Source organism: Engraulis encrasicolus, chromosome 15 (assembly GCF_034702125.1).
Source record: "Engraulis encrasicolus isolate BLACKSEA-1 chromosome 15, IST_EnEncr_1.0, whole genome shotgun sequence".
Classification (NCBI taxonomy): domain Eukaryota; kingdom Metazoa; phylum Chordata; class Actinopteri; order Clupeiformes; family Engraulidae; genus Engraulis; species Engraulis encrasicolus.
The window spans coordinates 37381775-37403580 of NC_085871.1; the positions used below are offsets into that span (position 1 = coordinate 37381775).

Here is a 21806-nt window from a genome sequence, read left to right on the forward strand (position 1 = left end):
ATGAGATCCATCTGTTTATGGAGGGTAGTTATTTTGCCAGTCCAATCTGAAGGTGCAATAAAGGGGGAAGGGTTGAGCATGCCCTTGACTGTTATTGATCTGGGACATTGGTCTGCCACATAGGGTATCAGCTGCAAAAACGGTTCACGCATGTTGTGTAGTTTGTGAGGCTGCATGTATGATTTGTTCTGTGGAAAAGTAGTGGAAAAATTCCTTTAACTGCATGCTTCATGGATGCGTCTAAGTACGGTGCAGTATGTAGTAACCAATAAGCTACACTTGTATCCTTGACATAAAGTTGGCTCAAATAAAGAATCAAATAAAAAATAACCATTAACTTGCACTACCAACGGGCACAGATGCGGTACTAAAATCCTGACCCGTGACTTCCCAAGCAGCGGAAGGGTTTGGGTGAGACACATACACGTAGATCCCCATACCACTGCATTCTGTAGTTCAGCAGGTCCACCAGACAGATACAGACAAAGAGAGAGAGAGAGGGAACGCACCAGAATGACAGAACACAAGAAGACCGGAGAAAAGAATGACTGAGGGAAGGAAAGACTGACGAAGGACGGACTGACTAATATAAAGCTTTTTTTGAGGGGGAGGTGGCTACTGAGATGTGGAGGTTGTGGTGGAGCAAGCAGGTGGAAGGAATGCCCAGGACGAAGAAATAAACACAGCGGCGCGAAGGGGGGGTGAAATGGGCTGCTGTGGCCGCAGATAACGCCAGCGCTCTCCTCTCCTCTCCTCTTCTCCCGCACTTGGCAGATTTACGGTGAGATGACGGCGCGCAGGAACGGTGGGAGGGTTAACTACTTGCCATAAAGCACAGTCTTGGGTGGAGAGAGAAGAGAGGCTGGGGTGCTGGACTGGAAGAGGGTGTGGGTGGGGGGGAGGTCTTGGTGTTGATAGTTTAGTGTGTGTTTGTTTGGGTGGCTCGAAGTGGGGGTAAGGGGGGGCATCTGCACAAGAGAAGGGAACAAAGAGCATCGAGGGGAACAGGGAGGAGCAAGTGTGTGTGAGAGAGAGAGATAGACAGAAAGAGAGCAAGAGGGAGAGAGAGATTCGGGAGCGCGGGAGGGAGCGAGTGTTGGGGAGGCTAGATAAAGCCGCCGCCGGGGCACCATGAACTGCGCACTTTCCTACGACTCGCTGCCGGCGCGGCCAAGCCCTCGTCGATCCAAAGACTGGGAGCGCGAGCATCCACACCAGGCGGTGCGACGGCTGTCGTCTCCCCGGCGCCCCAGCCGCAGCCTCCTCACTACCCCCACGGCGCCCCGCCGGCCCTCGGCTCTGCCCGGGTACCTGTTTACCCCATACAAGGACCAGCAGGAGCTACAGCATCACCAGCAGCAGCAGCAGCAGCAGCATCCATCCCAGCAGCATCAGCAGCAGTACCAAACGCAGCAGCAGCAACAGCTTCATCACCAGCTGCAGCACCAGCAGCGTCTCTCCCTGTCGCTGTGCTCCGAGGCCTCGCTGGCGCCCCCCGTGGCCACCGTGGGCAATGCCCCAACGCCCTGCTGCCGGGCGGTCGGCGTCATGCCCCTGCTGCGGCTGGTGCTGCTGGCCTTCAGCTGCGTCTTCTGGGCAGCCGGGCTGACCCTCTTCACGCTGGGCGTGTGGGCGCAGGCCTCCCTCTCCGACTACATGCTGCTGTCGTCCAACCGCTACCCCAACGCGCCCAACGTGCTCCTGGCCACGGGCGCCGCCGTCACCGCCTGGGGGTTCCTGGGGTGCCTGGGCGTCGCCGCCAACTTACCAACTCTGCTTCGGGCTTACGGGGTGTTCCAACTGGCGGCGTTGATCACGGGCCTCGCCACGGGGCTCTCGGGCTTGTTCTACCGCGAGGACATCGCGGGCGGGTTCCGCAGCGGGCTGCAGCGGGCCGTGGCGGCGTACGGCGAGGACGAGGGCCGCGCAGATGCGCTGGATGCCCTACAGAGGGTGCTGGAGTGCTGCGGTGCCGAGAGCTGGCGTGACTGGCTCGCCTCCGACTGGGCCAAGCAGGACTTCGGAGGAGGGGTCGGCAGCGGGGTCAGCAGTGGTGCAGAGAGGTCGTACAATGGTAGCGGTAGCAGCAGCAACAACAACGTCTCCGCCACCTCTTCTACTTCCTCTGCGTCGTGGGCTTCACTACCCGACAGCTGCTGCATCCGACGCAAAGGCTGCAAGAACCGCCCGCTGGCGCTACCAGAAGGGGGTGGAAGCCAAGGGGTGGAGGTGGAGGCTGCCGGGATCCACCCGCACGGATGTTTCCGGAAAGTCTTCAGCTTCGTCAATGACAATGTCTTCCACATTGCGGCCACCGTGCTGGGACTGGCTTTCACCCAAGTGGTCGGCATCACCCTGGCATGCATGCTCGCCAACCGCCTCTCGCCACGGCCACGCTTCCCACGACCAGGGATTCATTAACGTGTCACCTGGGCAGGGTGCGATTTGTGGGGGGTGGGGGATTGTCCCCTCCATTCTGGTTTTGATATCTCCACTTCCTCTACACAATTTAACGTAATTCCATTGATATTGCTTAAAATCTGAAGAGTAACTATCCCCCATTGTGATTGTTCAACAAATCGCACCCTGCGTCTGTGGGTATTGAGGTGCTATCACTGAGTTGGACAGGGCTGGCTGTGTGTTCAAAGCCTCGGGACTGCATCTCTGAGCAACAGAGCTGGGATATGTACTGCTCATCCACCAGATTCCAGAACTACAGCCTAAAACCAAATTGAGGTGCCATTACATGTCTGTTGTCTTCATTACTGTCGTTGATGTTGTGAAATTATTGTTACATTTCCATAAGTCGTGCCGCTTTCATTTGGACTGATGGTGTGCCAAAAAAGCAGGGCAGCATCTGTAATCAAAAGAGATTTTACAGTATTATTGCTTCCAGCATCTGGACTACATATAAAAAAAACTATTTAAAAAAAAAACCTCATTACAAAATTGTTAATGCATGGACAAGTTGTCAGTGCTTAATGTACTGACTGTATGTGTGTGGGTATTTACAACTGAATAGTGAATGAACAATATCAATTCATCAAAAGGCACTTGAATCATAGAGCACAACAAAATACAACAACACGAGATCAACAAGGGAACAACAATAACGTAATGTTAAGTTTTCATTTTGATATTTCAATGTTTTTTTCATGACCTGTCAGTGTATTGTGTCCTTTCTGTATGGAAGATTCTGGATTGACTGTACATACAACCAAAGTTCTAGAAACTATGACAAAGGGATGAATAAAAATGAATACATATGTCTGCCTGAAGAAGACATAAACCTCTTAGAAATAGTTCAGCTTGTTCAACAACACTCTGTTAGTTGCATTTAGGTAATGTACAGTAAATGTGCGTTTGAAATAGCTAAATGAAAATAAATGTCACCATGAATATAATGCCACGGACATTTATGTTATGTTTCATCATTTACTTGATGTAACATAACCACAGCAAAAGCCACATAATGTGTAGCGTTATATGAGCTGCTGTACTACCCCAGTGTATTAGTATACTTACTTTCCATGTACTTATTTAAAATGGACAGACAAAAGAGATTTGTCATTACATGTATAGTACAGTAAGTGAGCTTAGAGCTCTATTTTTCCTTGTTGTAGTTGATATTCTTGCTCTTGGAAACATATCAAAAATAAAACAAGCTCCTCATCAGGAGTGGAATGTTTCATACAGTATATGGCTGCTCATTCCATAAAATGATTAGTGATGTGTGGTTTATTATTATTAATTAATACAGGATTGTAGTCCATTAAAGTAGCCTCTTACTGCAGATGGGGGTGCTGGCGAGCCTATTCACTATTTGCTGAAAATACTCAACTACATCATAACAACATTGCTATGACAGTGCCGAGAGCCTTAAGTAATAGATGAAGACATAGCCATTAGAATGTTGGTGACTATAAGGTTATAACATAGGCTCTGCGCTAAGGGGTTAAGTAAGCTGCATAATCGTGCTATCTAGTGACAACCTCTCTGCATCCAAATCTTTGCGACCCCTGAACAAGTTTATGACTGCTTGTCATATATTTCTACTATACACCTTCTTTGAAAAATACTGCTGTCAAAATCTCTGCATGAATAACTCTGCATCCAGTTGGCCCCGGTTTTATATCACGTAATTGCTGGGAACCCGGGGCCTCTCTTACTGACTTATTAACCTGACTTATCATGAAAAAGTGCCTGTGTAGGCTACTAAATGTTGTGTGAAATCGGAGGTACCACACTAATCAGCATGAAAAGCTGTTTTTGCATGGCATGATACATTTGACATTTTTGGTGCATATGTATCTTTACATATTATCACATATCACATATTCAAAGATTCAGTCGGAAATTTACAGAATCTTAGTATGAGGGCCCGCATCATGAACTCTCAATGGCAAGCCAGGTGTGTGTGTGTGTGTGTGTGTGTGTGTGTGTGTGTGTGTGTGTGTGTGTGTGTGTGTGTGTGTGTGTGTGTGTGTGTGTGTGTGTGTGTATGTGTGTGTGTGTGTGTGTGTGTGTGTGTGTGTTTGTGTGTGTGTGTGTGTGTGTGTGTGTGTGTGTGTGTGTGTGTGTGTGTGTGTGTGTAGAGACGAATGGACCATGCCTTTACCTGACATTGATTTGTCAGAAATAAATGGACAAGACAAACAAACACATAACTTCTGCCAGCCAGGAGGGAAAGAGCCGGTGAAACCGCTGATCCATATCATTGGTTACATGAGATTTAACCTCCTTATTCTCTAATTAATAAATAAGAGGACAGCCACAATAAATCCTCATGTTGTTTAACATCCTAAAAGGTCACATCCCTACAATTACACATAGGTTACATAAGGTAGTACCTATACTTAGGGTACGTACTACAGTTGTGCCTCTGTTGGCTTGGAGAAGACACAATTTTACCAAAAACTAATTGAAGATGTAGTGGAGGCTCAGACAGTTGATGCAGCTGAATTTTGTGGTTTTACGAGCAGATCAGATAATAATAACAATAATAATAATAATAATAATAATAATAATAATAATAATAATAATAATAATAATAATAATAATAATAATAATAATAATAATAATAATAATAATAATGGCCCTCATTTGGCATAATTGCAGCAAACTGGGTCATGAACCCTTGGTAAGTGTCTGAAAACTCACTGGCCATGCCTTTAAGCTGACATTGATGTGAGAAAAAATAAATGGGCAAAATAAACAACCCCATGATGTTTGGTTGCCAGGAGCAGGGGCGGTTTTAGGAAATCTGAGGCCCTGGGCAAAGAACAATTTTGAGGCCCCCTTTAAATTATTAAGTAATAATCGATGGTGTATAAATGCAGGCAGTGGCGTAACAACGGAAACATGGGCCCAAAAGCAAGATTATCTAGTTGGCCCCATCGAGCTGCGACCAAGGGCCCCGAAAGTTTAAATTGCGACCACATGATGATATGTCATCATGCATCGATGCATAAATGTTGATTGACGACGGGGCCCCTGACTCGACGGGGCCCCGGGCAATTGCCCGACCTTGCCCAATGATAGAACCGCCCCTGGCCAGGAGGGAAAGAGAAGGTGACATATGATGTTGTAATTGCTTCCCATGACGCACATCTGCTGTATCCAATGCCAACTACACATTTGTTACATAACAGTTGACATCCTAATTCGCCAATAGATCCCTAATGAAACAAAACTTCTGTTGTTATAAAGTGCTTCTGTGCAGTGTTTGTGTGCCCAAACCATTACATTGGCAACACTGATGGCAGTAATACTGCAGAATTTTTCAGTAAAACAGCATTTTTTGTAAGGAGGTGCAGCACAGTTGTTTGTTTTATTTATTTAATTATGTATTTATTTTTTTATCTTTTTCCATAAGAGACAATTCATATTAAATACAGAAAAGCTTATTTCATCAAGGTGTATCCCAGTTGGCTTGGAGTAGGCACAACTTACCATGATGTATCTGAGGCTCAGATGGAGGCAGCGGCTGAACAATTTTATTTGACGATTTTATGTAGGGCCTACAGACAGGGCCCCTGTAAAATAAATAATTGAAAGAACCCTATCAAGCCATGGACTGTGGAGATGCCAGTGGGGTTTGTCTTGATTTCGAGTGACACTGGCTCAGGCAGCAACTTTATTTGGGCTGAAATTGTCAGAGGCTCTTCAGTCCTGGTGCCAGGACCAGACTCTGAAATTGGGACTATCAATACCATTCAAGACCAGAAAGTCTAACGGCCTTTCTGCAAGGTATCACCTAGTTTTTTTTTTCTTTTGAAAATAAGTACCGGTAATATAGCACTGTATTCATCTCGGTGTTTTTTTTATAAGTACAGTAATAGCACTGTATGCCTGTGTGTGTGTGTGTGTGTGTGTGTGTGTGTGTGTGTGTGTGTGTGTGTGTGTGTGTGCGCGCGTGTGTGCGTGCGTGCATGTGTGTGCGTGTGTGTGTGTGTGTGTGTGTGTGTGTGTTCAGGGCTCTAAACACCCAACTGGTCAAATTCTGGTGAGATTTCATGTTGGTTGGTAGAAAAGACCAACTTACTAGCCAAACATCTAGCCATTTTGGCTGGTGATGAAAAAGGTTAATTTAGAGCCCTGTGTGTGTTTATTGGCCAAAAGGCCATAAAATAGCTGATACCACACTGAAAGCAAACCACCAATACAATGTAGAATACTATGTGGCTTAGCCTATTGTCAACTAAAATCAATAGAAAGAAGATTGAGAATGATATCTGGGTACGTTCCATGTTCTCGGTCTTTGTTTCACTAGGGGCTTGTAATAGCGATGCACCTAAGGTGCTTATGGATGTTGTAGTACCACTGCACTGTTAGGGTAAAAAATATAGTGGCCACTGATAGCTTTTGGTAGTGCTATTCACCCTGGTAGTGGTGTAAAACACAATTATGTAGGCCTATTATATTTACCTGGTAAACGTTGATTATTACTTTTGAAGAAGCTGGTAGGCCCCCTCATATCGTGCGCTCCACAAACCAAAGCTCGCGCACAGAGCATTTTGCCAGGAAATAGGGAGGATTATTTCCCCACCATTCAGGGAACAGCTTCAGTCACACGCAGCTGCAGTTATTCCCTAACTAAACAAAATAGTCGACAGGGAGGTCGGCATTTGAGTGGTGTTTACCACTCTCGGAATGGAGCTCATGGGCGCCGTGTTCAGTCGTACGCCCCTCGAGCGTCTACCTTTCAATAATGTCGTCATGCGCGCACTACCTCTGGATTCTTCCAATGAACCTGGGTCGAGGACCGTTAAAGGTGCCTGTTTCTCCCGAGTTTCACCGCAGCCACTCACCAACCCTCGATTTGTGGCAGTGTCAGAACCAGGTCTGTCTCTGCTTGGATTGAGCGTTGACGACGTTTTGAGCGACCCACACGGACCGCAGTACCTCAGTGGTTCGAAACGGATGCCAGGTTCAGAACCAGCCGCTCATTGCTACTGCGGGCATCAGTTTGGCCAGTTCGCCGGGCAGTTGGGTGATGGGGCGGTGTGTTACTTGGGCGAAGTGGACTCACGTCAACAAATCAGTCATGATAATCCATGTGGACGATGGGAAATCCAAGTGAAAGGGGCTGGGAAGACGCCATACTCGAGGTGGGATAGCTGTTAAAAAAAAAGAAAATAAAAATCTTGAAATATAGGCCTACAGTAAAATAGGCTTTTCCTAATCTGAAAAATTATTATAGGCCAATTTTTTGTGGTAATATTGGGCTAATCATAGAGCAAATTAATTTTCACATTTTTATTTTATTGTAAGTCATATGAAATCAATAATGAATATTCATGCATTGCAGTTCTTTCCAGAACCTATCTGGACCTTAATGCCCCCTAATCACCAACATGTGGCACCCTGCCTCCATTCTATAGCTGCTTAAAAGATTAGGAACCCTCATTGTTCTTTCTGCTTGCACAATGCAAGTCTATTTCCCATACTCTGATGACACAACAAAACCTTCACTTTCCTGTTATTAGTTAAACTAGAATTCCCTTCAAGTCTACTACTAGAAATAATAAAAGAATACATAATTTGATAAAACATTTAATAATTCACACATAATGTTACCGTAGGGCAGTCATGGGGAGGACCTAAGCGGTTAGAGGGTCAGACTTGTAGCCCAAAGGTTGCCGGGGTTCGATTCCCGACCCGCCAGGTTGGTGGGGGGAGTAATTAACCAGTGCTCTCCCCCATCCTCCTCCATAACTGAGGTACCCTGCATGGTACCGTCCCGCCGCACTGCACCCTTGGGCCGCCATTGGGGGCTGCCCCCTTGCACGGGTGAGGCATACAATGCAATTTCGTTGTGTGCAGTGTGCAGTGAACACTTGTGTGCTGTGGAGTGCTGTCACAATGACAATGGGAGTTGGAGTTTCCTAGGTTGGATTTAAAAGTGAACCCGAAGTGCCCCAGTTAATGGTGTTGTGGTGCCTATAGTGCCTGTTCTGCATCAGGTGGCATCATGACACTAAGTCCCATTGGTCTATGAAGCTGTATTGTATCGAGACTTCACAGTATTGTATCACTTCAGTTTTCATGCATTAAGCTTAAGCCTACAACACAGCCACATCTGACCTCTTTCCACTGTGTTGCAGGCAGTTAGATGGGCATGACAAAGCAGGTAGTAATGGGGAACTATAAGTATCCCAAAGCATTTCTCTCGCCCAGGTGATGTCATAGCACTATTAACTGTAAAACAAACAAACAAAAACCTATTATATGGCCTATTGAGGTTTGAACCGTTTTCAAACCCATCACTGAAGTTTCCATTCACAAAGCCAATAGCTAGCCTAACATGATCTGTGTAGAGACTCATTTATAAACTTTTTGTCACCGAAATTGTATGACAAATTCTTAATCTGTTGCTTAAGACTCTTGGCAATGTCATAGTTGTTGTTTGGACACACTGAGTCTATTCAGTAAAGAGCTGGTGCTGTCGGGTTCACCTGCACAAAGAGGGTACTTTCCTTCAGGATCGACAAAATGTTACATTACATTACATTGCACTTAGCTGACACTTGTATCCAAAGCAACTTACCCTTATTTAGGTTCAGGGTATCGTTTTCAGGCCGTGGAGCAATGCGGGGTGTGCCTTGCTCAAGGGCACTTCAACCTTGGATGAAGGAGGGCCTGGGCTACCAGTGCTTAACCCACAACTAATGCTGCACAGCGTCAGTATGAACACTGGAGTCAGACATGGGTCGGACATGGGTGAGAATGGATGACAATGGGTTGTATATATTACATATGTGTGTTTGTATACTACTGCACATGCACAATAGCAACTTGCGTCTGCTTGAACGGATATGGCGCTGGCCTTTAGATCAGAGGGCTACAGGTTTAAATCCCTCCCTTACCAGCTCCTTCATCCAAGGTTGTAGTGGTAGTGGTAGCTGGTAGTGGCAGATTACGGACAATTCGGCCTGGGAGAAATATACGTTGAGCGCTGCAAGGGGCCGTTTCAGCTCTAAAGACGTGGGGCGTGGTGGCTGTTCGAGTATGTGATCGGCCGCCACCCCCCACTGACAGTGCATGTACTGCAACTGAAGGAGTCTGAACCAGGCTTAAGGGTAACCAAGGTCTTTCTGTGCAGTTTGCCTCTCGAGGCTCGATCCCGCAACCTACCCGTCAACCAGGGCTTGACATTGACTTTTTCACCCACCGGCCACTGTGGCTAGTGGTTTTCCCGAGTCACTAGCCATTCAGATAGTCCACTAGCTACAGATTTTATATTGCTTTTTTTCTTTATCATGATGATGTACGTCTATTCAGAAGATGTGGTGCCAAAGCAAGATGATTTCTACAAGGGAGTATCAAGCAAATAGAAATTGAACTTAAATATAAACAATTAATATACAAGGGGTAAACAACAGAATATAGGGCAAGATGTGTATGTCATACCAAGGAACAAGCTGCCAGCCAAAATGGCTAGTAACACTGAAAGTATTACTAGCCAAAGCCAAGTTTTACCAGCATTTGGCCGGTTAGCAGGTGCCAGTGTCAAGCCCTGCCGTCAACGCTCCAGTTTGGTCAGACTGATAGCTCAGCACCGCCAATACAGGATGAGGCTTCGGAAGGGAGGTTTATTAACGTTCTACCTTGAGGAACCTTTCACCACATTTTTTTAGAGTACCGCTGATTTCCGTTGTGTGTTGCAGACAGTCGGATGGGCGTAAGGTGCTGCGCTCCAGCATCCGTGAGTTCCTGTGCAGCGAGGCCATGTTCGCCCTGGGCGTCCCCACCACCAGAGCCGGCTCCCTGGTGACCTCGGACACCTACGTGACCCGGGACGTCTTCTACAGCGGCAACTCTCGGCCCGAGAGGTGCTCAGTAGTCCTGCGCATCGCCCCCACTTTCCTCAGGTGAAGATGTTGATTGATTTTTAAAAATATCTTTTTAGGGCTTTTTTTGCCTTTATTTGATGGGACAGTTGGAGATGGCGACAGGAAGCGAGTGGGAGAGAGGGACGGGGGAGGATCGGCAGATGACCCGGGCCGGAATCGAACCCGGGTCGTCGGCGCAGCAACCCAGTGCCCCACCGTTAGGCCACAGCAGGGCCAAGATGTTGATTCATTAAACAATATTACATTATAGTACCTCACACTTAGCTGACTCTTTCATCCAAAGCGACTTACTACATCTATCTACAGGGTATTGGTTACAGGAAAGATGTGAGGTGAGGTACCTTGCTCAAGGGTACCTCAGCCATGGAAGTAGGAGGTTTTAGGGAAAGGTAAGGTGGGATTTGAACCTGAAACCCTCTGATCACCACCTCCGTAAACATTAGTCCACGTCTGATTGATTGATTGGTCGAATTTATTTGACATTCTCAGTTCTTCAGATTAAAAAAATAGCACATGATACAGCACCATACTACTAGCTACAGTTCACATATAAGAAAACAGAGAGTGGGGATAACACAATAAAGGCCAAAAGCTTATTTTCACTGTGCACTTACGTTACTCTTAGTGTATGGAATTTGCAACAGCAGGTCTCTGATCAATATATTTTATTTAGTGTTTGCATTAGAAACCTAATCACATAACCATAATGCCCATATAAAAAAACACATGGTAAGTAGGCCTACACAATTTACGATGGGCGACACTGCTTGAAGTTGTTTTATTAGCAGTGTAAACTATTTCATTTTTCAAGCTGTAAATAAAATGTTGCACGTTGAACAGACTCAGAAAATAAATTAACAGGTGCTCTCAAGCATTTTAAGTCACAGTGTGTCTGTGTGTCAGGAAACAAACTAATTTGTAGCAAGATATTGGCTAGACAGTAAGGATAAGGTGCTGACAGGAGTAGAGCTTCTCTTGCATACTCTATGGTCATCAGGTTAACCCATTGTGTCCTGGGGCGACATATACGCTGCATTAAGGTTCTTGAGATTTGAGCTGTTTTATTAAAATTGTGGGTATGTTAAAGCTGAATGAACACATTCTAGTGCAGTGATTCTCAACTGGTGGGTCGGGACCCAAAAGTGGGTCGCGGAGGGTTCCTGGATGGGTCGCGGAGCTGTGATGCAAAGCACTAAAAATGACTATGATGTTGAAGACAGAGTGAAACATGGTTAATAGGCCTTTTCCTCTCCACTGCTTCATAAGACACATTGTATATCAGCATACAATGCAAATAATAATGCATATTATGAAATGCATGATCATATTTTTTATTATTATTGGAAGAATCTGACAGTGCGACACGCAGTTTGGGTCACAACGTATTGACCACGGCAAATTGTGGGTCACAAGACTATTCCAGTTGAGAACCACTGTTCTAGTGCAAAATTAAGGTTCTAGCTTAAAAAAGGCAACTTATTTCATGCTTTTGTGTGCTTCGGAGGGTGAGATATTTAGGTTTTAATAGGGAGAGCACACCTTTTCTCAAAAAGGTCTTAGGCTAAAATGGGTTAAAGGACTGCCTTGCACTATACCAAAACTCCACTTATCCCAACAACTTCCAGATACCAAGACCTTACATGCAGCAGGTATTGCCAATATTTCTCAAAAAAAGGGAAAAGAAAAACAATCCAAAAAAGGAATTAAACTGTTGTAATGCTCCCAGTAGTGTTCATCCTCCACATTGGTAAGGTAAGTTATGTATAACTAAGGTAGATAGATGAATATCTGTAATATATGTCTACTACTTTGCAGGTGCTTTATTGTTTCAATCGGCTGCAAACTGCTTTGGAGAAAATCATCTAAATGTATTGAAATGTAACGAAATATACATGCTGGTAACATACTGCATTTAGACTGTATACATGTACGTGACTGTATAGCACTTGTTTTTGCACGTTCTGATTAGATTTCATCCACCTGCATTTATACATGTGTAATGGCAGTAAAATTGAATGCAATGTAATGTAATTTCATGTGATATTATCTCCATTTACAGTGTAGACAGAAACCCTTCACAACTGAGTGAAGCTGGTCTTAGTTGCTGCTGTGCTGCAGTACCGTGATTTTCCCAATGTCCAAAATGTCACTGGGCAACAAACACATAAAGCTGTTAACAGCATCGAGTGAGAGGTTCAGGATTTACGGAAGCTGTCAGACCAAAGTTTGAACAAGGTGTTCAGATCTGGCAATTGGGGAATGCTATAAACCCACGGGGAATTTGTCCCATAAATCAGAGGGCTGGCTCCATCTTAGCTTGCTGCAATTTATGTCACTCAGTTCCTCAAGACAACATTTAATCAACTTGGCCACATCATTGTGAAACCGATATTTACAAAGGCTCAAAGCTGGAAATGATGAGGTTTGGTTCATTTGAATTTCTGAATGTTTGGACGTTAATATGCGCTATAAATTGTTGTTTTTTTCTTTATCCAGGTTTGGGTCATTTGAATCTCTGAACATTTGAAAGTTCAATGTAAATCAGCTATAAATAGTTTGTTTGTTTACCCATGTTTGGATCATTTGAATTTCTGAATGTTCGAAAGTATACCATATATGAGAGAATGAGAGAATATAATATATACGGTTATACATTTTGTGTTTGTTTACCCAGGTTTGGGTCGTTTGAGATCTTCCTGCCTCCCGATGACTTCACAGGGCGTAAGGGCCCCAGTGCGGGTCAGTATGAACTGCGTGGCCAGCTGCTAGACTACATCATCCAGACCTTCTACCCAGACATACAGAAGAGACACTCGGACCGCAAGGAGAGAAATGCAGCCTTCTTCCAAGAGGTGAGGAGAAGAAGCTGAAAAATGATTAAGAGAGACAGATATGAATTTAGAGAACAAAGGAAAACCGTGCTTCTGAAGTTGATGCTCAAGTTCAATGCGTCAAACGTTAGTCTTAATGCACTGTTGTAGAAATAAATAAGCAAGCACAGAAGACAGCCATGCTGCATCTGCTTTTTCCTTATTAGTAAAGATATGAATTTATTTACAGTATGCCAAGAGGTAACGTGGGATTGTGTCAGAAATTATTACAAGCAAGAAAGAATGTATATACCGTATGTAGATGTTTTGCATTAATGTTTAGTTCAAGCACAGCCTCTATTATAAGTCATTGTTACAAAAGTCTTGTTACAAAATGGTCCAAAAGCCAGTACCAAAGTCTTAATCTGTCATAAGCCTGTTGATACAAAATGGTCCAAAAGTCAACAGCCTACCAAAGTCTTAGGGCCTTTCCCATTACTAATCTCCACCCCTACCCCTTTGCCTTCCTCTTGCCCCTCGTGCTATCAAACAAAGCCGCAAGGTGTAGGGCTTGAAACGCAACCCCTATGGATTGGGATGCCCCTTCAACAATCACGGAATGACACTCACAGCTGTCACTAATTCCATACATTAGGTTGACGGTTAATAGCGATTGTTTTCATGTGCGTTTCACGGAGAAAAAGGCCATACAAGATTAGGACAATGTTAAACTTAGTGCAATGGAATAATTATTACCACTTTAAAACCGTCAATTGCGGCGAAAATACTGAAACTTGTGTGCTGTTGTGGGTGCCGCGGCTTGCCGCCCATTTTTAAATGAATTCGCAATGCATTCAGGGAAACCTGTCGTAGCCCTCCGTGGCGGAGTCTGGGGTTGAAAAATCTCCGCGCGGAGGGGTGGAAAGCCCGTTTCCCTACCCCTACCCATCTGTCTGAACGTGAATCGGGATGCCACTACCCCTACACGTGGACGCGCAAAACGGAGGCAAAGGGGTTCGCGTAGGGCTAAGGGGTGTAATGGGATTCACCCTTAATCTGTGATTTAAGACTCTCCAAAATGTCATAGCAATGTTGTTATGATGTAGTTGAGCTTTTTCAGGAAACAGCAAGTTGGATTGCTGGCGATCCCATCTGCTCCAAAAAGACTACATTACCTACTCCACTGACTCACATAAACCTTTTAGCACCATAAGCTTTAATCACATTATCATAGCTTCATAACATTTCAGTGATTGTATTTACCTACTGTAGAGTGGGATTGCATTTTAGAGCGGGATTGTGTTGGGTGATTTAGCTGATATCAAAGGCATGTATGAGGCAACTATGATGACTGGAAAGGCTATCTTGTCCAGTTTTATAATACGTTTTATAAGAAATCCCAAAACAAAATTTATTCCAACTCAGTTTTGGGTAACCCATTGTTTGTTTAGGATGAGACCGCATTGTCTGTCATCATCATGTTATTGTAGGTTACTGCATTGTGTGTCATGTTATTGTAGGTTACTGCATTGTGTGTCATCGTGTTATTGTAGGTTACTGCATTGTGTGTCACTGTGTTGTTATTGGTTACTGCATTGTGTGTCATCGTGTTATTGTAGGCTACTGCATTGTGTGTCATTGTGTTATTGTAGATTACTGCATTGTGTGTGACTGTGTTGTTATTGTTTACTGCATTGTGTGTCATCGTAGTATTGTAGGCTACTGCATTGTGTGTCATCGAGTTATTGTAGATTATTGCATTGTTTGTCATCGTGTGTGTTATTGTAGGCTACTGCATTGTGTGTCATCGTGTTATTGTAGGCTACTGCATTGTGTATCATCATGTTATTGTAGGTTACTGCATTGTGTGTCATTGTGTTGTTATTGGTTACTGAATTGTGTGTCATCGTGTTATTGTAGGTTGCCGTGCGGACAGCCAAGCTGGTGGCGTTGTGGCAGAGTGTTGGTTTCTGCCACGGCGTACTCAACACAGACAACATGAGCATCCTGGGCCTCACCATAGACTACGGGCCCTTTGGATTCATGGACAGGTGTCTTGCACTTTCACTTATATGACACATTAACGCATTTACATGTAGACACTCAGACTAATGCAGTTATCATTGCCACACATGCACACACAGACACACACACACACACACACACACACACACACACACACACACACACACACACACACACACACACACACACACACACACACACACACACACACACACACGCATTGCAATGTATATGACTGTATTATATGTCTGCAGTATATTTTTAGAATAGTTTTATTTAGACTTAAGTCTGTAGTTTCATCTTAATCAATATTAACAATTAATATTAACAATTATCCTATTGTTTTGTAAGGGTTACTGATGCAGTATCTGTGTGTGTGTGTGTGTGTCAGGTTCGACCCTGAGTTTGCGTGCAACGGCTCAGATAGGAAGCGGCGCTACACCTACGAGGCCCAGCCGTACGTGTGCCGCTGGAACCTGGTGCGGCTGGCCGAGGCCCTGGGCAAAGAGCTGGCAGGGGCGCAGGCTGGAGCCATACTTGACGACTACATGCCCACCTACGAGCGCTTCTACCTGGGCAACATGAGGCGGAAGCTGGGCTTGTTGGAACGCCAGAAGCCAGAGGACCAGGAGCTGGTGGCGGACCTGCTGGATATGATGTACTACACAGGTTAGAGTGCTAGTACTTTATAATGTGATAGCCATCCACTGTAAACGGTGAGGTTTGTTTTTCAACTATAATAACAAATTTAATCACTTAGATATCATTGATTAATCTTGTAGACAGCATTAAATGACCAGTGACCACATTGATGTGTCCTTGAGCAAGATAATTAACCTCAAGTTGCTTCCTCTCCACAAAGGTGCTGATTTCACCAACACGTTTCGGCTGCTGAGCCAGGTGCCGTGGCCTGTGGATGGGTGCCAGGAGGAGGAGGAAGATGAGGAGGAGGAGGAGGAGGAGGAGGAAGATGAGGAGGACGCAAAGGAGGTGGAGGACCAGGCTACGATGGAGCTGGAGCGGGTGGTGGCCCTCCTGCTGGAGCAGGCGTCCCCTCTGGAGGAGCTCAAGGTGGCCCACTACCCCACCATGGAGCCCCGGTGAGGGCAGGGAGCCATGGTGCTGGAGGCATAGAAGGGGGCTCATTGCATAACATTATACAACATTACTGACTGACAGTAGACCCTGTTTACATGTAAATGGATCTTTTTGTAAAGTCCCGTCCCGTCACAATGGTGATTTTTTTGTTACTCCACATACTGTGTAAATGGGATCAAAATATGCAAAAGGATGAAAAATGTCTGCTTTTGAAAACATGTAACCAGGCTTTAGTCGAGGGAAGGGAGTCATTGCGCTGGAGCTATAGAAGGGGTTTTATACCAAAGATTTTCAATATGGTGAACCAAGACAAAGTCCAGCGAGCGTCACCAGTGCAACAAAGTGGGATCAACTCTGGTCTCCTATACTAAATGGGCGTGACTTTCCCCTTGAACTCCATTCATTCTCCTAGTCTCCTAAAGGGCCATGGGTGCCATAGTCAAGTCAAGTCGGCTTTATTGTCAATTTCTTTACATGCACTGGTCATACAAAGAATTTGAAATTACGTTCCTTACTTCCCCTGCAGACATAGACATAGACCTTAGGTGTGGACATAGACCATTAGACATAGACCATTAGACTTAGACAGTAAGCATACATTCCACCTAGAGTACATATACAATACCCATACAGACATATAAAGTGCAAGACTGGGCAACAGCAGGCATACATAGGATGGCAGCTTAGAGCCATAAGGCAATACTGATTCTGGAAGAAACTCCTTGGGTACATTCGCCTCATTGCTGTGGAGAAAACAATAGTTTCCCCGTTGTCAGCCTAGCCTAAAAACTTTTGGGGGACTTTTCCCCATTCAACATCAGATTGTAAATGAGGAAACGACCTTTGAATTGCACTATTGCAAGATATTGAATTAAACTTCTTACAGGTATTACGTGGTATTGGTTACAGTCTTTGCAGCAGTGTGAGGTTAGGTGCCTTGCATATGAGTTTAGAACTTGAAACTTTCCGAACAGCTCCCTAACCAGTATGCCATGACTGTTCTATTGCTCATATCCTCCATCCTGGGCACTGAACCAGTTGCAGAGCACATTGTACCAGTAGATGGCACTGTAATCAGTTGGCGCTCGGTTGAGGGCAGGGGGTCATATTGGTTGATAAGAAGGGGATTTGTCATACTCTTCATTTAATCTTGGCTCTGCTGTACAGTGGATATTGCAAGCAGTTGTGGAGCTCATTCTGCAATGTAACTGTAAATGGCAACATTACAAGACACAATTGCAAGTTGCTCTGCAACTGTTTCAATGCCCAATTTAGGCTATGGGTGAAATCCAGTGTAATGTAGTAAGCTAGATAGCCTTTTAAAACATTTTGATATTTATCCATTTTTTTCTATCAACAAACAACAGATCATTTTATATAAATGTAAAGATGAGATTGTTTTAAAACAATAGATAATTTTAAATACAAAGATGGCATTGTTTCAAAACATCCTGTGAAGTGCTGTTTTTTTTTTAAATAATGTCATTCTTTCAACACAATGCTTGCAGTGCATGTCAAGGCAGACACTACTGGAGAATTGGTAGGTTATGTGTCTAGTTCACTAGTACTTGCTTGCTTATAAAAGCTGTCGCTCTTAACACATTCCCCATCAAACACAGATGGACCACTTTTTCATTTACTTACAAGGGTCATTACATGGACACTATTGTTATTAAAATCGTCTTCTGTATGCAGGGAAGCCAATGGGGGATGGGGTGGGGGCAAAAGGGTCAGTTATCCTGGGCCCATGGGGGTGGGTGTTCAGAGGGGTTTGTCTCGGACACAGTCATAGCTGTCAGCGCTCCTGTCTGTGTGCTAAGTCTGCTATTTTAGTATCTTAGTGATGAAAAGTTGAGCACTTCAAGCCATGACAATGGATGCAGCTTGACTCTAGTGTAGTTCATTGGCAAGTTCTGCATTCTAGTGTAGTTCATTGCATAGTTCTGCATTACACTACCCTGGTATACCAGACTGTACCATTAAATGATTATTCCCCGATTGTGTCTCTCTATACCAACCCACCCAACAAAAATAAATGTGCTAGAGTTCGTCTAGTTTAGGCTACATTATTACAGTGTTTCCCACAGAACAAACACCATAGCATTGTGGTTTTATAAGTAAATAATATTGGACCAGTGAAAGTGTACCTTCTTTGACACATATTGTATGTGCAGCTGTTAATTAATTTTTGGTGCTTGTTTATTTATTATGTGGTGTTGCACCACATACTGTCTTATGTATGGGGAACACTGTATTTTAACAAAGCTCCATAAAACTGACCACATAACCTCATTGCAAAATGTCACCTCCACTTAAATGTAATTCTGGCCTCAGCCATGGCTCAAAAATAAAGGCACTGAACTGTTAAGCCAGGGACCAATTCCGACCAGAGGTCATTTCCCAACCCTCTCCTGTCTCTCTCCCCCACTTACTTCCTCTCCCACTCTTCACTGTACTATCCCAGTAGCCTCTTACTGCAGTAGGGGTCGCCGGCGACCCTATTCACTTGCTGAAAATGCTTAACTACATCATAACAACATTGCTATGACATTACAGAGAGCCATAGTGCTGCGCTAAGGGGTTTTAAACCAGAAAAAAAGACCGGAAATCATATTTGGCAAAAAACTTAAATGTAATTCTCTCCCATGTGTAGTGAGCTGGAGATGCTGCTGTCGATGAGCGAGACGGACCCGGGCATGTTCGGCATCATGGCCACCAAGCCGGAGGTGTCCAAGCAGCTGGTGAAGCTGGGCCGGCTGAAGCAGCTGCTGGAGACCACACAGGAGGAGCTGACCGCCAAGCAGACCGGCGACTGGCTACGCTGGATACAGAGATACAGGTGAGCAGGTCCGCCACCGACGGGACGGGACGAGAGGAACAAAGGGGTCAGTTGCCTCAGGCCCAGGGAGAGTATAGGGGCCCCAGAATTGGGTCCACATTAAATTGCATGTACTGAGAGAGAGAGCACTTTCAGATGATTTTGCCCTGGGTTCCACCCAAGCTGTCAGCACCCCTGTAGGTAGGGACCGGGACACAATTATAGAATTAAACCAGGCTATCAAGATAAGGGAAGACTGTGATGGATATACAATGCTTCAAGTGAGGGTGTAATTGTTTACACTGTAAGGTTTACACAAGTATTCACAGCATACATATTATCAATATGAGGGACGACAACAACATATACAATGGTACAGGTAAGGTGGCCAATTGCTAGTACGCACACAACAAATTCACAGTATCCATATTCTTTTGAGACTGAAATCAAGTAAACTAGGCTGTGAATATGAGGGGCGACTAGCTACCATGGATACAGCGGTACAGATGAGGGGATGAAGGCAAGCCAACGCAATACACTGTATCAATTCTCTGACTAAGGCACTCCTAATTAAAATGTCTTTATTAATATGACAGGTCCTACATGGACATATTAAAAATAAGGCCCACGCGTAGCGCCATGAGTGCCTTCTCCTTAGTCAGAGAATTCTTTCTCATTTTTTGATCCTGGAAGTACTATACCTTGGACTAAAGAGCACCCAAACCCAAGAAGCCAACAAACTATCTGGATAAGAGCACGCCATACTCCACAAACACAAACAAATAAACAGTATGTCAGACAGCTGTGCTGGATACAGCAATGCAGGACAGGGCCTGGGCCCAATTGGTTACACAGATTTACACAAAGTATTCACAGTATCAACATTCAGCAGCTGCTCCTGGGTTAAAAAAAGAGTATTAATTAAAATCTTTTCAGAAAGGTTTGTAGCCCTAAAATGGTTTTGTTTTGTTTGTTTTTAATGGAACATTGTGATCGAAATCAAGATTTTATGTTTAAAAAATTCTGTATACACACGTGTGTAAACAGCACCTAGTGCGCGTTTATCTGATCGCAACTGTTCCTCTTGGGTTATGTAGGAGGAGGTTGGCGCGAGAGTGTGAAGAAGGGTGTGACAAGGCTACTGTGGAGAGACTGAAGACGAGAAGGATTGAGATTATGGACAACACCAACCCCCGCTTTGTTCTTCGCAACTACATCGCCCAGAATGCAATTGAGGCAGCAGAGAAGGGAGACTTCTCAGAGGTTAGTGGTGCAATGGCTGCAAGAATAGAATAGAATAGAATAGAATAGAATAGAATAGAATAGAATAAAATACCGGTAGAATAGAATAGAATGGAATAGAATGCCTTTTGTTGTCACTGTGCACATGCACAATTTGCACTATACACATTCACAGTGAAGTTGAAGCATTAAAGGGATATTCTGTACATCAAAGGGATATACTGTGGAACACTGTTGGCTATTTACGAAAAAAGGTATATGTAAAAAGGGAGTGGCCAGTAATTGGGTTTCTGGGGCCTCATTTAAGAAAAGAAAAAAAAATCTGAACTTCCTACTAAACATCTTAACTTCAGTTAGGAAACCTTGTTATGAAATACCAAAAGGTGTAAATGCCTTCTTATCTTGACAGGATTTCAGAGTTCTGTATGTAGTTCTGAAATGAAGCCCCTGATGAATACTATTACCTTGCCCTATGTGTACTATATTGCCTACTATAGTTTTACTTATGAATAAAGAACACATATATAAACACATAAAGAACACATGCCGAAGATGTGATATGGCTCTCAAATATTTTTTATTTCACTATTATTTCCAACTGTGTCCCACTTCTGTGTCCCAACAAGAAGTGTAAAATGTGTTTGCTGATCTATACTGTATAGGTCCAACGTGTCCTGAAACTCCTGGAGAAACCCTACGCTGCCCAGCCAGGTCTAGAACGCCCTAGCTGGATGGGTAGAGGACCCGAGAAGGCGCCGTGTGGCCTTGGAGGCTGTGGACCAGCTGGAAGCAAAGTGGCGTTTAAGGACAATGACAACAATGGCCATGACACTGACACAGACACAGACACACCCTGCCTGCCCTACGACAGCAAGCCACCCACTTGGGCCAGGGAGATCTGTGTGACGTGATCCTCGTAGCCCCATTCAATTTAACACCGGATGACTGGAGATAAGGGTGTGAAAGTAGAGCTCTGAGGTCCCAACACCCCTAAATCAAGCTAACATGGCCTTTTCGCTGTGCACTAGTCACAAATCATGTGTAGGTACTCTGAGGTTCACAAAAGTGGAAATTCAGTGGAAGAAGTAGTCTCCAGTTTCCAGAAAGTGTCAAAATAATTTTTGGCTATACTGTGGCTCATGCAAGCCAACACTAATACAGTCACGGTATGGAAAGATTTATTCATTTGGAGACCGATTTTACAGATTTTATATATATATATAAAAAAAGATCTATTCTGTCATTTCACTGAGGACACAGGAAAGGTCACAGTAGGGGGATGTCATCACCTGTCTCTTACTTTCCCACCTTTTTCTCTCAGTCAGTCGGTTGTTATAATTGGAGGATATGCTCACGACAGGAACACCTTGGTAATCACATCTTGCACTGACAGTACAGTACTTGTACGGAGCAGCTTGGACTGGGGAACGGTTCTTACTGTAGCCATGTGGACCATCC

The 21806-nt window shown here is 44.4% G+C and overlaps 1 protein-coding gene and 1 pseudogene across 1 annotated transcript; both read left to right on the forward strand.

Moving 5' to 3' along the window:
• The first annotated feature begins 1131 nt into the window (after positions 1–1131).
• LOC134464259 (tetraspanin-7-like) lies at positions 1132–2421 on the forward strand. Its single transcript, XM_063217732.1, has 2 exons — positions 1132–2012; positions 2085–2421. The coding sequence occupies exons 1-2, from the start codon at positions 1132–1134 to the stop codon at positions 2419–2421; spliced, it is 1218 nt and encodes a 405-aa protein (XP_063073802.1).
• A 4512-nt stretch (positions 2422–6933) lies between these two features.
• LOC134464260 (protein adenylyltransferase SelO-1, mitochondrial-like) lies at positions 6934–21268 on the forward strand (annotated as a pseudogene).
• Positions 21269–21806: the final 538 nt, after the last annotated feature.

Coding starts and splice junctions, on each gene's coding strand:
- LOC134464259 (XM_063217732.1), top strand. CDS start 1,132: ATGAACTGCGCACTTTCCTACGACTCGCTGCCGGCGCGGCCAAGCCCT. Junction 2,013..2,084: donor CTCGCCTCCGACTGGGCCAA/GCAGGACTTCGG, acceptor TGGTAGCGGTAG/CAGCAGCAACAACAACGTCT.